Source organism: Crocodylus porosus, unplaced genomic scaffold (assembly GCF_001723895.1).
Source record: "Crocodylus porosus isolate Cpor-Errol unplaced genomic scaffold, CroPor_comp1, whole genome shotgun sequence".
NCBI lineage: Eukaryota > Metazoa > Chordata > Crocodylia > Crocodylidae > Crocodylus > Crocodylus porosus.
Genome location: NW_017728949.1, coordinates 30,028,064 through 30,044,073, shown reverse-complemented (window position 1 = coordinate 30,044,073; position 16,010 = coordinate 30,028,064). Strand labels below are relative to the sequence as shown.

At 40.0% G+C, this 16,010-nt stretch overlaps 1 protein-coding gene across 6 annotated transcripts in view; it reads left to right on the top strand.

The window, feature by feature from the left end:
• COL3A1 (collagen type III alpha 1 chain) overlaps nt 1-16,010 on the top strand; it is a 75,012-nt gene that overhangs the window by 44,889 nt on the left and 14,113 nt on the right. For 2 of the 6 annotated variants that reach the window (XM_019553831.1, XM_019553835.1), the window contains 17 exons: nt 740-838; nt 947-991; nt 1,097-1,195; nt 1,854-1,907; nt 2,082-2,189; nt 3,517-3,570; nt 3,706-3,804; nt 6,789-6,842; nt 7,709-7,807; nt 8,002-8,055; nt 8,173-8,226; nt 8,967-9,020; nt 10,618-10,671; nt 12,090-12,134; nt 12,257-12,355; nt 12,454-12,561; nt 14,264-14,317. In XM_019553831.1, coding sequence (XP_019409376.1) covers nt 740-838; nt 947-991; nt 1,097-1,195; nt 1,854-1,907; nt 2,082-2,189; nt 3,517-3,570; nt 3,706-3,804; nt 6,789-6,842; nt 7,709-7,807; nt 8,002-8,055; nt 8,173-8,226; nt 8,967-9,020; nt 10,618-10,671; nt 12,090-12,134; nt 12,257-12,355; nt 12,454-12,561; nt 14,264-14,317 — 1,233 coding nt within the window. The remainder of the gene's footprint in view (nt 1-739; nt 839-946; nt 992-1,096; nt 1,196-1,853; nt 1,908-2,081; nt 2,190-3,516; nt 3,571-3,705; nt 3,805-6,788; nt 6,843-7,708; nt 7,808-8,001; nt 8,056-8,172; nt 8,227-8,966; nt 9,021-10,617; nt 10,672-12,089; nt 12,135-12,256; nt 12,356-12,453; nt 12,562-14,263; nt 14,318-16,010) is intronic. The other 4 variants (XM_019553832.1, XM_019553833.1, XM_019553834.1 and 1 more) reach the window with 4 other exon arrangements.

Sequence of the window (16,010 nt, the reverse complement as noted above, 5' to 3'; positions counted from 1 at the left end):
TCATTTGACCCCAGTATTCTTTCCTGCCATGGCAGGGGGTCGGACTAGATGATCTGCTCAGGTCCCTTCCGACCCTACAAACTATGAAACCCTGTTAACAGTTCCTTGTAATATCCTTTTTCTGTTCTGAAACCACTATTTATCCCTCCTTTTCTGGACTGGCTCTGCTTCTCCATGTTAAATATACAAATAATATATTCCTTTTCCTATTTCTTGTCTTAAGTAACAAGGGTTAAATCACAGCATTGTTCTTCTGCGGAATATGAGATGGAGCTATGACAACCTGGTAGTGGAACGCTCAGAAGGCAGGGTAGATTTACACCTTACAGACTAAATAAATAAGAGAGGAATATAGCATAAGCTTTTCTGAGCCCAAGCTCATTTCATCAGCTGCTGTGAAATGACATGCACAGAGCAGTGCAATTTTCAAGTATTCTGCCTATACAGCAAAAAGCGGATATAATGCCCCATGGTGTATTATGGAGTATGTGCTCACCTGTGTTCTTCAGGCCTGTAACACATTTTACCAGTTTCTCTATCCAGCAATATCTCCAAAGCCTGCCATGCCAGCCACTTGGCCTTTTGCACTTGGGAGTTATAAGTGTCAGTGTTTTGCCATGATTGAGCAACAATTTATGTAGGGAGAAACAGGTATAGAGATGAATATATTCTGTTAAGGATAGCCCTTGGAACAATACTAGATTACATTCAATTTATGCTTACATTGTCTTTCTCATAGGGTGAGCCTGGTCCTGCTGGTCCCGCAGGGTCAACTGGTCCCCCTGGAGCAAGAGGAGAACCTGGTCCCCAAGGTCATATTGGAGCAGTCGGTCCTCCTGTAAGTAAAAATATCTCAAATGGGCTTGGAAATATTGTGTACACTCATGTCTGCAAAGGGCTATGCATTCCTTTTGATAGAAGGATAATCATTTCTTATTCTTTCCAGGGCCTTGCTGGAAGACCTGGAAGCCCAGGTCCTAAAGGTGAAGTAGTAAGTATTCTACCACATTTTCATTATTTGCTGTTTTTGGTGGAGTTTCAGTTTTGATTCAGGAGCCACAGTTTGCTCATGTAAGATTCCTTCCTTCCCATCCAGGGCCCTTCTGGTATTCCTGGTGCTCCTGGATTAAGCGGAGCTCGTGGTCCTCCTGGCCCCCCAGGTACTAATGGAATTCCTGGAGCAAAAGGCCCACCGGTAAGTCTCCAATATGCATTGTACAAGTGTACATGACAGGAAGACATGGCATAGGCTATTCTATTACCATTTAAAATACCTTTGAGTATGTCCCATTTTTTGAGATATTAGAATTTATTATGCCATTTTTTTGCCCTAGCATATTATAATTATTTACCCAAGCATAATAAAACTAAAATGTTGATAATAGTATCATATTTCAATACAAGGAAGGCAAAATCTGCCATTTTATGATCACAAGTATTGAAATACATATATATGTCTGGTTTGAGGCAACTGTGTCTGGACAGTAACTTGAATCCACTCCTAGCTATTCTGCAATAACGTAAGAACATAATAAGTGCCATACTACATCAGACCAATGGTCCATCTAGCTCAGTGTCCTGTCTGTGACAGTGGCAAAAGTGGATGTTATAGAGCAAGCACATTGAACTGATACATCTACAATTTCTGTCCCCTATTCAGTACCCTCCTGGCATCCACCATTATTGGTTTCAAGATGCCAGAAGAAACAGTTCCAACCATTCTATAAAAGACAGTAAAAAACAGTAGACAGAAACAGCATGGAAGCAAGCTGCCCGTTTAAAAAGCTGAAAGTTATTATTGTTGCAACCTTACTACAATATTCTGGTGTTATGTAGCATTTTTTTCTGTTTAGGGTGAACCTGGTAAGCATGGTGGAAAAGGAGAGCCAGGCCCAAGAGGCGAGCGTGTAAGTGATTTTTCTAAAAACTTTTCTAAAGTTTTAGTACTTCCTCATATTTTCTAGCCTTCATGTTAACAAGCCAAATCTTGTTATCTTAAACCCTGACCAAACTTCCACTGAACACAATGGGAGTTTTGCTTCCATTAATTATACTTTCACTTGTTCTTGTTTTGATACTAGGGTGAAAATGGTTCTCCAGGATCTCAGGGTCCCCCTGGTGAAGAAGGCAAAAGAGGCACTAATGGAGAGCCAGGGGCAAATGGTTTACCTGGTACACCAGGAGAAAGGGTAAGCTCCTACAGATCACTATGCTAAGTAGATAAATCCTGTGAAAAATAGGATTAGGCATATACCAAAACTTTGGATTCAGACTCCCCATTTTAGAGGGAAATTTGAGTCTAGACCCATACTGAATCAGACTTCCATTAGTGAATACCCCAAACACTGGAAAATATCTAGCCATGATATAGTCCCAAATGAGACATGGAATGCACAGTTTGGGTCAACATTAATTTGAAATGAATTTAAATAACAATTTATTGTCAGTTAGATACTGATCTTGGAAATAGTGATGTTCCTACCCAAGACACTGAACAAAGAACAGTAGAAAACAGGAAAATATAGTATGACATGTAATAAAGAATGCAAATAGAACCTTAATCTACCTACAACTTGTAGAAGATGACTTTCTGTAGAGTAAATGGAAGTCTAGTAGATAACAAAGACTCTAAAATGAATATGACAAAGTTTGAATCCTATAAAGTTGGGTCAATTAAACCATACACAGGAACATTAGCTAATTATTCTGCCACCAGTTATTTAGCCTTTATAGTCTAGTGTTTTTAATAGCAAGGGTGTGTAAATTATTTTTTAAATTATTCAAGCAAAAGCAAGAGTGATAACTTTGTAGTCATTTTAATTTCCTATACCTAAGTAAAACAAATCGAACAAATATTGATTCTGTTTATGTTTGCTAGCCTGGTAATTGAATTTAGTATGTGAGCAAATTGTAAGAAAACGATGGAGATGGACAGTAAAAAAATAATAATAAACATAAAAATAAAAAGGATATTGCAAGCATGAGTTGGCTCCAAAAGAAAAATATACTTTAAAAAGCAGAAAATACAAGTTAATGTCATTAAAACCAATGTGGCTGCGGGCCTTATTTCAAGGAAGTGGAAGTATTTTAAGTAACTTTTTCTGGTTTACGCTTTCTGTTTAAAAATTTTAATATTTTAAATATAAAATATCAAATGCAATGTCCATGGAAATCAATTGAATTACTCCCATTGACTTCATTGGGCAGTGGATTAAACTCAAATTGCACAGTATAAACAGCGGGGGGAAGCTACCTGGAGTCTTTACAACAATAGTGACATATCATTTCCATTAATCTCTTTTACTAAATCTTTTTTTTGGAGCATAAGTAAATGCTGCTGGGTGAGAAACATAGTAATTTGTTTTTATAAAGTTTTTAAAAATATGGAGCCACTTGGTTTAAAGGAAATCTACACTTATTTCTTCAACAACCCATAATTTTGTACTGTTGCTATTAACCTGGGTTGATGTTATGCATTATGAGCGACATTAAAACATCTGCATTCTTTTCTGGTAGGGTTCCCCAGGTTTCCGTGGCCTACCCGGTAGTAATGGACTTCCAGGTGAAAAGGTACATATGTTCTTTTCATATAGTGCCAATTGTATTTTGTACAATCCATGATGATTATTGTGATGATGACAAGAGTTTAAATTATTTTTTTTTACGTACTGTAGTTCCATAATATATTTTTCCAAATCAATTAAGGGTCCCCCTGGTGAACGTGGTGGTCCAGGATTTCCAGGCTCACCAGGACCTCAAGGAGACCGTGGACAAGATGGTAACCCAGGTCCTCCAGGACTTAGAGTAAGATCAGTTCTTTATGTCTAGAGTTAAGATAAGCTGTACTTTATTAGAAATTGGTGTGATGGTTCTGCAACCAAATTTGAAATGCCAGTAATAATTACTTTTTGTGAATACCGCTAACTGTGACTATGTATTTTTTGTCTTTAAAAATCAATTGCATGTGCCTCTGGATTTCCACGTTACATTTAAGAATGCGAGAAACAAGGATTATTTTTGGGGGGGGGGTGATATCTTTTATTGAACCTACTTCATGGCTGGAATAAATTTAGACAAGCTTTTGGATGAAAGATACTTGTAGAAACCCCTTAAACAAGGTCATTTTTAATAAACTTTCTAATTCAGCTTTTCAAGCCAAAGAAAATTAAGTAACAGAGGCTGCTAACGAATGTTAAATAAAAAGCCCTGTGCTTTACCAGAAGAAGCAACACATTAGTTTGACCCAACTCTACAGCATCTGCATAAATTTGGGAGCTTCGGCAGAGCTTTTGGCACTTGTATCTAATAGCTGATTGAATCAGCTATTAAATAAAAGTACCAAAAAAGCCCCACTAAAACACCCAAATACAGACGTTAGGTGAACTGGGTCCAACTAACTCAATGCCTCTTTTGCGCATCTGCTGGCCTCAGCATGGGAATACACTGAGTTTAAAGTGTTGTCTGTTTGGTTTTTAGCAGCTGTAAGCAGCCAGAAAAAATTGCATAAAGATTAAAAATTGTTGTTCGGGTAACCCTAAATTGTATAGTGTTTGCCCACCACCAGTCTTAATTTCATAGAATCATAGAACCAGAAGGGACATGTAAGATCATCAGGTCTGGTCCCCTGCCATGGACACGAAGTTATTGGGCTCAGACGAGCTCAACAAAGTGCCTGTACACCTAATCTTGAACAACTCTAAGGAGAACTCTCTGCTGGGAGTGTGTTCCAGATTCTGGTGACCCTTACAGAGAAAAAGCTCTTTCTTATATCTTGCCTGAATTTACCCTCCTTTAGCTTATTCCCATAGGTCCTCATCCTCCCCTGAGGTGCCTTCCTAAAGAGTTGCTCCTCTAGATCTCAATGCTCACTCCTGACATACTTGTAGGCAGTTATCAAGTCACCTAGAGATAATTTCAGTTAACTCTTAAATGATTTTAATATATTTTCAATTACTCCAAATAAATGGAATGATTATCTTTCTCTTCACTGCACAATCTGTGCACAGGGAGTGCCTGTAACTAAGTATTGCATGCCTAGACGAGCAGTAGGCTCCAAAGCAGTTACCAGCTCCTTCCAAATAAACATGTTCTTGGCTGCCATGGTTCCCCTGATTTACCTTTGGGAGGACAGGGTGCTATATCTTGTGTTGTTTGGGTTTCTGAAAGTCTTATGAAGAGTTTAGATTATGGATTTGCATATAATGGTTTGGATAGGGATGATCCAGCCTCAGGCAGGGGTTGAAGTAGATGAGCTCCAGGGCTAGGGACAAAAATGACACATAAACTAATATTAGTGATTGGAAACTGATTCCAAACTGTAGCACAACAGAAGTTCAGTGCACATAAACCACTTTCAAAATGACCAAAACCAGTTTAAGATCAGCCTGGGTAGAAGTACCATCAGATGTAACTGATTTAAGTTAAATCAGTTTATTGAACTTCCCCTCCAGATTTAAGTTATCTCACAATCCCCCAGCATTTCAGGATGTTTCATACCACCCCCGCAACCCCTGTCACTCCAAGCAGGGTGGGCAGTCTAACCTTGGCCCAAGTTTTCTGCTCCACCAAGCAGAGATGCGTGCTCTAGCAGCCCCCAACTTCTGGCCTGGGCCACTGCAGACACATGGCTACATTTCCAGAATCAAAAGTGAATGTCTGTTCACTTGCCTATTGGTTCTATATACACAGCTTAGACTAGCCTGCAGAAACTGAACTGATTCAGCCTTGGGCTTTTTGACTGTCTGTACTTAGCTCAGCGGTCCCTTCCAGCCCTGCTTCTCTACAATTTCTATGATTTCTATACTTGGTCAGTGACTGATTAACTAGCATTAATATGGCCCCTTCACAGAGCATTCCTTCAGTTTATGTTGGAAGTTTACATAGAGTTAAATCCATAGAATTCAGGAGACTCCAAAGTGCTCAGGATATGTCATGTTTCATAGGATTTGTTTCTATATGAATTACCCTGGCAGAATTTTCTTTATAGTCTAGTTATAGTCTTTCTAATTTTATATAAAATGTATTATTTATGCATTTTTCCTGTTATAAAGCCTTTAGTATTTGCAACTCAGTAAAAATGTGTTGTTTGGCAGGCTTTAATAAGCCATTCAGAGAAACTGTAAGGCATTAGATATATAAAGCAGTAATATTCAATATATTATATTGAGAATTGCTTTTTATAGATGACAGCTATTTCTGAGTTCAGAAGTCAGCAGACATATTTTTTGCACAGACTTTTTGGGCAGAAAGAAAGTTTTTATTGAAATGAATGGTATCAACTTAATGCATATAGTTAACAAGAAAAAAATTACAGCTTTGTAGATTAAAAAAATGAAGTTGAAGGCTAAAGTTACTTACAGGACTTAATGAAAATGGTTATATTGCTTTTATTATCTACAAATACTTCTCCCTCCCCCTCAAAAGTGTGAAATAATAGAATTTTAGAGTGTGTGTATATGTGAATTCAACCCATCAATACTAGGAGTGAAAATTTGTCTTGGCTACTAATATATATAAAATTTGCTTTGGATACCTATATATAGATACACATACCTATATATAGATATCCAAAGCAAATTGTTATTCCTGGTATTGATGGGCTAAATTCCTATTAAATGAGTTATTGATCCGTTTGTCCCACCCTAGAATTTTTTTTTCTTAATTGGGCCTGAATTTGACTTATGAAACTGGCCATTTAACCCAGCAGAAAGGAAAGATTTCTCCACAGAATGTAATTTAACATTATTATTTTTAAGTAAAAATGGACATATTCTTTTCTTCTAATCCAGGGTTTGACTGGAAGTCCAGGAAGCCCAGGAGCTGATGGCAAACAAGGACCTCCAGTATGTACATTGCACAAATCTTATGCAAGTGTGTTCTGTGAACTTGACACCCCACATATATACCAGATTCATTAGCCATGTTATGCCATGTTATGCACAGTAGTGCTCACCCATTTGGCCCCTTGGGCCAAATGAGTGGCAGAGGATGGTCCATGGACTGGTTTGAGCTCTGCACACCAGGATCAGGCCCTGGGGCCTGGCAGCACCAACCCCCTGCCCCATGCACCAGGATCTGGCCCTGGAGGCACAAGCACCACTCCCTCATGCTGAGATTGATCCCAGGGCTTTGGCACCACCCCTCCTATCTGCACACAGGGATTGGGTCCATGGAGCCTGGTACTGCCCCTTCACAGTCCCACACTCTGGAACCCAGTGCTGCCCCTGTATGCCAGTATTGGGCTCAGAAGCCTGGCATTGCCCCTGCCTAGCCCTGCAAACTGGGATCAGGTGCCCAGTTAAGTATGCAGGGCTCCCTATGTGTCTAGAAATTTGGCAGCAAGGGAGTGGTGCTACTGTGCCCCCACTATCAAAGGTCCAGACCCATAGGGAGCCCCGCAGACCAGATGACATAACATTGTGGCCTGGGCACTGAGCAATGAGGATCCCTCCATAAGTATATTGTTTTATATCCTTTTCACTGTAAAGCAGTGTCAAAAACTTATTGCTTATAATAACATTATAATAAGCACAGATTACTTTTCCATTCCATTCCATTTCCCATTTGTTGCAATTCAAATAAGTAATAAAAGTAAGCTTAAAATGAAAAATTTACTTGTGTTTTAAGTCAGTCATTGACTTTTCACACTTCACTGTTATTGTTGTTATCATCAAATCTCCCCATGCTTTGACTTCTTTTGTTTTATTAGGGTCATCAGGGTGAATCTGGTCGAGTTGGTCCTCCAGGCCAACCAGGTTCACGAGGTCAACCAGGTGTGATGGGTTTCCCAGGTCCTAAGGGTGGTGAGGTAAGTGTGATTTTTTTTACTTAAAAAAACATAAACTTAATGAGCCTAAGTGTAGCTCTATAGATTTCAGCGATGTGACATTGATTTAATTTAGCTGAGGATTAGGCTCTATTTCTTGGAATCTGTCATGCTAGATATGATGCCTCCATATTAAACCTGCACATTAAATATGGTTCATCTTCTTTTTTTCCAAGGGCATTCCAGGTAAAAATGGAGAAAGAGGTCTTCCTGGTCCCCCTGGCTCACAGGTCAGTTTCTTTAATCACCTTTTCTTTAGCAATACTGTACAATGCCCTCTGCATTTTCCATCCTTTAAAAAAAAATGAACTGCTCCATAACCACAGTATAATTTTGGTTTTTGGTAGGGTCTTCCTGGAAAGGATGGTGAAGGTGGTCCACCAGGTCTCACAGGACCTCCTGTAAGTAGTGTCTAAATAGAGTGTCAAAATTAAAAAAATCTGGAACAGTTGATACATTACTTTGTCTGGAAACAGTATATCTGAGGAAATACTCTTTCTGTGGAATTGTTGTTTATAATAAGAGAGGAGATGGCACTGACCAGAGTATGTGCATGAACTCCAAAAGGCATTAAGGATCAAGAATGCATGTGCCTTATGGAGTGCAGGACAGCCATGACTGGCTTTGATTACCTGTCTTCTCTGTATGGAAGTTGTCCTAGCCATAGTCCAATATCAATCTGCTTCTGTAGTGGAAGCACAGGTAGCCCAGAACTATCATAGTACCCAGGGGAGCCCAAAGAGTATCATTATATGATCTGTTCCTCCATGCCCTCTGAGTCACTGGAACAGTTTTGCATATTTAGAAGATACTCAAAAATAAAAGACAACATAGTATTTATAAACAATTAGGAGCCTTAGTATTTTTTAAAATCATTTCTATAAAATATAACCAGTATGTGTTTCATCCTTATTTATATAAAAATACTTGACTTGTATATTTCTGCAAGTCAAATCTCTAAGATCAGAAGGTCATGACAGATATAACAAAACCTGATACCTGTAACAAAACACTAATGGTTCATCTTCCTGTTTTCCTTTTTTCCCTAACAGTTTGTGTTTTAGAGTATACGTAGATTGTTTAAGCCAATCCTTTATGTACAGAATGATGTTGAAGAATTGTATGGCTTCTCTCTTTCCAGGGTAGTCCTGGAGAAAGGGGAGAACCAGGAACTATGGGCCCACCTGGCTTACAGGTATTGTTCATTCTTCTTTTATTCCTTCCAGTATAACATTTTAAAACAAACTAATAAAAAAGGAAATAAATATTTTCAGTAGATCTTATTTCATCATATTTTTAAATGTGAGTGATTGACTCATTTAATAAGTTATGCAGCAATTATAATATTACTAAGCAAGATGCTTGAGGAATCTCTAAAAATAATCTGGATAGCTAGATATCTAGTTAGAACTTATTACTTTATACAACACAGCATTCAAGTACTGAAATATTTCCACATTTTTGTATCAACATTTTTTTCTGTGATTTTAAAGAATAAATAATTTATCTTGGAAAACCTTGACTAGAATAGATTCATTTCTGTAAGTTCTCTAGGTAAGTGTTTCTCAACCTCTTTCAACTCAGAGCACCCCTCCACAGCTTTTCTGAATTTAGCAGCACAGCATTTAAAAAAACGTATTTATTTATAATAATTTGTAAACAATAATATGACTGGAAAAAACATTTTTAATAGGTCAACAGGTAAAAATCTTTTTGACAGTATGGACTTCTATTTGAAATCTTTGGGTTTCTCTTGTGGAGTATGTATGTGTAGGTATTTGTACACTTACTAGGCCTATGCGAAGCTTTGGTCCCCGATTCAATTCAGCAGAGATTTGGCCTGATTTGGTGCCTGAATCTCTGAATCAGAATGGAATCAAAGGACCCTTTAATCTCTCCAAATCAGATCGGAATCCTGAGAATCGATTCGGGGAGATTTAGAAAGATTCAGTGATTCAGACATAAAGACAACTTTATATGTTTTTTCTGCATACCTCTAGGTAGTAGGGGCTCATGAGTGCTGCAGTGCTGGAGAGCATGGAGTGTCCCAGAGGAGCATGGGGGGCTCCCCAGTATGCTCAGCAGCAGACCTGGAAGTGGACCAAAAGCACTTCCGGTTCACTTCCAGGTCCACTGGGGGGCACACACAGGGGGGCCCCCACATCCCCCTGGCTTCATGACTGGTGTCTTCTGGGTCTGGGGGGGCACCTGGGGTCTCCCTGCAGCCAATCTCCAAGCTGGGGGGTACAAAGGGGCCCCCTGCACACTCTCTGGTAGACCTGGAAGTGGACCAGAAGTACTTCCAATCGACTTCCAGGTTCACCGCCTAGCACGTGGGGCGACCCCCCATGCTGTTGTGGGACATTGTATCTGCCCCAGCATTGCAGTGATCATGAGCTGCGCCTGCTATCTCAAGGTACATATAAAAAAAGAACTTTTAAAACTGTGTCTATGTCCGAATTGCTGATTCTCTGAATCAGTTTCCAATTTTCAGATTTGGATTCAGCCAAATCAAATCAAAGACAGTGATCTGAATCAGCTAATCAAATCTCTGTATTCAATTCAGGCTGAATCTGAATCAGATAGAGCCCATTTTGCACACCTCTAACACTTACCAGTGCCATCATTGCACGGCACCCCAGAACTCTACAAAACACTGGTTGAAAATCCCTGATCTAATTTTTTTTTTCACATATCTTCATGAAATATTACAACATATAGCTAAGTTTGTCTAGATAAATAATTATTTATATATATTTTAATAATTGAAGTGGTATCTTTCCTTTATATAGGGATTGCCAGGTAACCCAGGATTAGCTGGAGAGAGTGGAAAACCTGGAGAAGCAGTAAGTTGGTGTTCTTTTTTCAGAAAGAAAGGAAAATCAGAAGAAAAATACATGGGTACATTTACACGAGAGGAGTTCTGCACAACAGACTAATTTGCTGCACAGTAAAGCATCATTGTCTACATGTGCATGGCAATTAGGATTCAGCAGACTAATGTACTGTGCTGATGGACTGTCCCATCAGCTACAAGTGGTATCTAGAACTGCACTATATTACTGCACTTAAATGCACGTGTAAACAATAACATCAGGTTTAGTTTATTCCTGCTCAAATTAAGCCAGAATATATTCAGTCACCCCTGAATATATTAATTTCACATGTAGACAAGCCCAAGGAGGAGCAATTCCTAAGAGGCTCCCTTTTGAGATTCAGCAAGCCAGTAAGCATGTGTCTTGCAAAGCTGTAATCTATGTCAGGCTCCTTCATGCATCAGCGCAGAGGGGATGATTCATTGTGTCATAGTTTCATAGCTGTAGGATTGTAAGGGACTTAAGTAGATCATCAAGTCTGACCCCCTGCCCTGGGCAGGAGTGAATTGTGGGGTCATATGACCTCAGTTAGGTTATTATCAAGCCTCCTTTTAAAGACCCCCAAGGTAGGAGCCAGCACCACTTCCCTTGGAAGTCGATTCCAGATCCTAGTTGCCCTGACTGTGAAGTAGTGCCTTCTGATGTCCAGCTTGAACCTACATTCAAACAACTTATGGCCATTATTCCTTGTTACTCTGGGAGGTGCTTGGGGGAACGGGGTTTCTCCCATTCCCCTCTGGTGCCCCCCGGTGAGTTTATAGATAGCCACCATATCCCCTCTCAGCCTTCTCTTGTGAAGGCTGAACAGGTTTAGGTCCCGTAGCCTCTCCTTGTAGGGTCTGCCCTGCTGATGGGTTGCTAGTACCAGGAAATGGATGAGGACAGCAGATCAAGAACCCATGCTCAGAATGAAACCATTGGCCAACCCCCACCAGAATCAGTAGAGTAGAGGTGGAGTTGGAAGGATGCAAAGATAATACTGCTAATACAGCCATCATGATGCAGGCAATAATTTTATTCTTAAGTCTTCTTCCTTCAAAACCTAATAAATGTTTTAGTAGCTTAAGTTTTAAATCGCTGTCATGCTGTTAGTATATCTGCACTATTAGTGCTGATTCAATTGCCTAATTTCCCTTTTCTACCCACAGAGATAACCCCCTGAAAACAGAGCTAAAATCCAAATGCTTAAACCTGTGAAAGCATGATATTTTGACACTATTTCTGCTCCACTCTCTAAGAAGTTCTACATTTAGCATTTTTAGCCCATGCTACTTACTCCTTAACAGGGGTCAGTCAACATCATGGTGCTTCAAATTCTATTTTATCATTTTCAGGGGTAGCACCAAAACTTATACATTTGTAGTTAATTTATGTTTCATTTTAAACAGGGAATAAAAGGTGAACCTGGAGGCCCTGGACCCCAAGGCGTTAAGGTAAGTATTACTACAACATTTTCATCATGAAACATATAAATGAGATAATAAATGCTAAATCATAAGGCAAGTTCAAGACAAACATTGGAGACAAAGCAGGAATAGTTATTTTTTAATCACAGGGTGAAAATGGCATCCCAGGTGAACGTGGTGCACAAGGTCCTCCAGGGAGCCCTGGAGCTAGAGGTGGAATAGGTCCACAGGGTCCAGAAGGTTCCAAGGTACCTACACATTATTCAAATTTTTTACTTTGTGATGTGCATCATTCTGATGTAGTCAAAGTTGATCTTCTTTTTTTACTTTCCCTTTGTACATTCAGGGTCCTCAAGGTCTTCCAGGCCCCCCTGGTGGTCTAGGACCTCCTGGCCTACAGGGAATGCCAGGGGAGAGAGGACCTGGTGGCAGTGCTGGACCCAGAGGAGAAAAGGTAGCAATGATTTTCATCTCAGTCTATGCTGTGGCATTAGTCCACACAAAGAAAAAATGCTTAGTTGTTATGCATTTCACTTTTAGCTAAATGACATACTTGATGCTCATCTGCAATTCCTTTTAATGCTTCTAAAGGTCAGGGTTTTTTTCTCTAAAAATCAAGATATAGATTTGAAAAAGACTACAGCTTGTAAAGATATAGTGCTAACTATGCTTTTCTAAATTAGTCCACATACTCTGGATGTGTCTACATTAGAGTTGTGTGAAGCTTCAGTCCCTGATTCAATTTGGCAGAGATTCAGCCCTATTCAGTGGCCAAATCTCCAAATCCAAATCAAATCAGAGGACCCTTTAATCACTCCAAATCAAATCAGAACCCTCCAAATCGATTTGGAAAAATTCGGATAGATTCAAAGATTTGGAAATAGAGACAGTTTTCAATGTTTTCTCTACATACCTCTAGGTAGTAGGGACTCATGAGCGCTGCAATGCTGGGGAGCAAAGAGTGTCCCACAAGAACATGGGGTCTCCCCAGCATGCTCAGCAGCAGACCCGGAAGTGAACCAGAAGCACTTCCAGTCCACTTCTGGGTCCACCGACAAGCACGCTGCCCCTCTCCCCCCCCCACCAGCATTTCCCCAGCTCAGTGACTGGTGCCTGTTGAGTCTGGGGGAGTACCCGAGTTCCCGCTGCAGCCAATCGCTGAGCCAGGAGGGCATGAGGGGGCCCCCCAGCATGCTCCCCGGCAGACCCGAAAGTGGACCAGAAGTACTTCCGGTCCACTTCTGGGTTCACCTCTGAGCACATGAAGGGGCCTCCCGCACTCCTGTGGGATGCTCTATGTGCCCCAGCATTGCAGTGATCACAAGCTATGCCTGCTACCTCAAGGTATGTAGAAAAAAGTTTTAAAGCTGTGTCTATGTCCAAATTGCTGATCCTCCAAATCAGCACCGAACCTTCAGAATCAGATTTGGTGGAATCGAATCAGGGACAGTGATCTGGATCAGCGAATCAAATCACTGTCCCTGACTCAGGCTGAATCTAAATCTAAATCGAATAGGGCCCACTTCACACACCCCTAGTCTACATGTGCCTATTAGTGCACAGCAATAAACTCTGGAGCTTCTTGCTTCCATGCACGCATCTGCACGTGCACCCAGGATTACAGCATTATAAGCCAGGAGGAGGCCTCAGGGGTCAGTCTGCCAAGACAGGGCTACTTTCTTGACTCAGCATACTGCAGGGTGGCTGGCTGGGGCCCAAGGGTGCTTTAGTGTAGGGCTAGCCAGCAGACAGCTCTCGCACTGAAGCAATCTTATGCCCCAGCCAGCCTGGGCAACATCTAAACATGTGCTGCTGGGGAGTTTTTTTACTCCACACCAGGACAGTATTTGCATTTACAAGTACTATCCCACTGCAGAGTAAATTAGTTTACTGTAGCATAATAGCTGCGCACATGTAGACATGAGATGTTGACTGCACCATTAATTAGCCAACTGCACAATAAATGTCTTGTTTAGACTCACCTTATTATATACAGAATTTTGCCCTCGAGTTCTGTGTCTGACCCTGTATCACTGTAGAATGTTATACTGAAAGCCAAATTTGTATAACTTTAGTTAAAAACACCAGTTATTACAGTATTCTTGTGGTGTCTTTCTCAGTAAATGTATTGATCCCTTTTGCCATATGTTTGACAGGGAGAGCCTGGTGGAAGAGGCGGTGATGGCTTACCTGGTAAAGATGGAGTGAGAGTGAGTAGAACCTTTCAAGCTACAGATGATGTCATAGATTTCACAGACATTAGGCTGGATGGGACCTTGCAAGATCATCGACTCCAGCTCCCTGCCCAAGAAGCAGGAAGTCAGCTGGCATCAGAGACTTAATTGACTTAATTTCAACAGCTGCTTAATATCCATTTACACTATAAGCATACTTTTAGTGAATTCATATCACTTTATGATATGAAACACCAAATTCTATTGTATCCAGAGCAACTTCATTAGCTTAATTTTTGAAGCACTTACTACATGAGGGACATCAGATCTGGTGCCATCCACTACCCTAAAAGGATCAACATCTCCTACTTTCCAGGAAAGTATCCTAATCTCCTCACTATAAGCTATTCTAGAGTGGAGTAGAGGCCACTCTCCACCTCTTTTGTTAGTACTGTTCTACTTTGTGTGCCGGGCTCCCAGGCTACATTAGCATAAAAATACAGGATTCCATAAACTAGAAAGAGAAAAGGTTAGAACAGCATTGAAACCCAGTTGTTATGACACTTACCTGAGAGAGGGAAGTCCTAGATCCCAGTTCCTACTCAAAGGACTATTTGATCATGAAAGTAATTGCATAATTTAGTAATTTCTAGAGCTGCACCAGTAAACCAGGACTTCTGTCCCCAACGGAATATAATATAAATGCCATTACACTAGAGTGTTGTGCTCTTTTTCTGCAAGCATTTATTTATTCCATATGTGTAGAAACAGCAGAAGAGGGAACTGAACATGGGATACTCACATCTTAGATGAAACTCTTAATACTGAGCTACTTACAGAAGTAAGGGAGAACCCAAACCATCACCACCCTTTGGAGAGAAGTGGCTATTGCTGCCACATTTATACATAATGTATAGTGCAGCTTGATATGGTAGAAATGCTCTGAGAACACATACTGGAATAAGCATCCCAAGTGAAACCAGCAGAGAAATACCTGTTGTGTGCATCCTGATGAAGCCTATGCATGATATGACCACTGAGTTATTCCCTAGGCTTGTAAAGAATGAAGTACTTCTGGGTGTTTTCAGAAACACAGCTTAAATGCCTTTTAAAGCCAAAACTGAAGGTACCTAAATATTTTCAGAGTCACTAGGTTTAGCTGATGAATGGATATTTTTACAAATCATATTTTTAGATTTAGGTGTCTACATCCCTTCTAAATGGAACTATATTCCTTTTATGTATCTGCCCTTACTCCTCTCCTCTTATTTGAGGGATATAGAATTGGATCAAGTATTATACAGCCATGAGATGGTAACTGAACTGTTAGAAAATGTTGACATGCAGGTCAATAAATGAATAAAATAATGATTTGGACATTCAGAAATTCTCTTTGAAGAAATAGATCAACTAACTGGTGTATAAACCAATTAATGGGAGAATGGGTGTAAAGTTATATAAATGTATGACTGCCTTTGTGTGCCAGTGGAAAGACTCCCACTGACTTCTATGGGAATTCCATTAGGCCTTAGATAGTGGCACAGTAAAGTCAATGTACATTAATCAAAGATCAATCAAATCCATCAAAATGCCAACTTGATAAATAGGGGCAAAACAATACATTGACATTTATAGACTTTCTATTATTTAAGTAGCTGCAGAACCATGCTTATACTGAGACTGAAATTCAAGTTCTATTGATCATAAAAATAATACTGCTAAATACTAA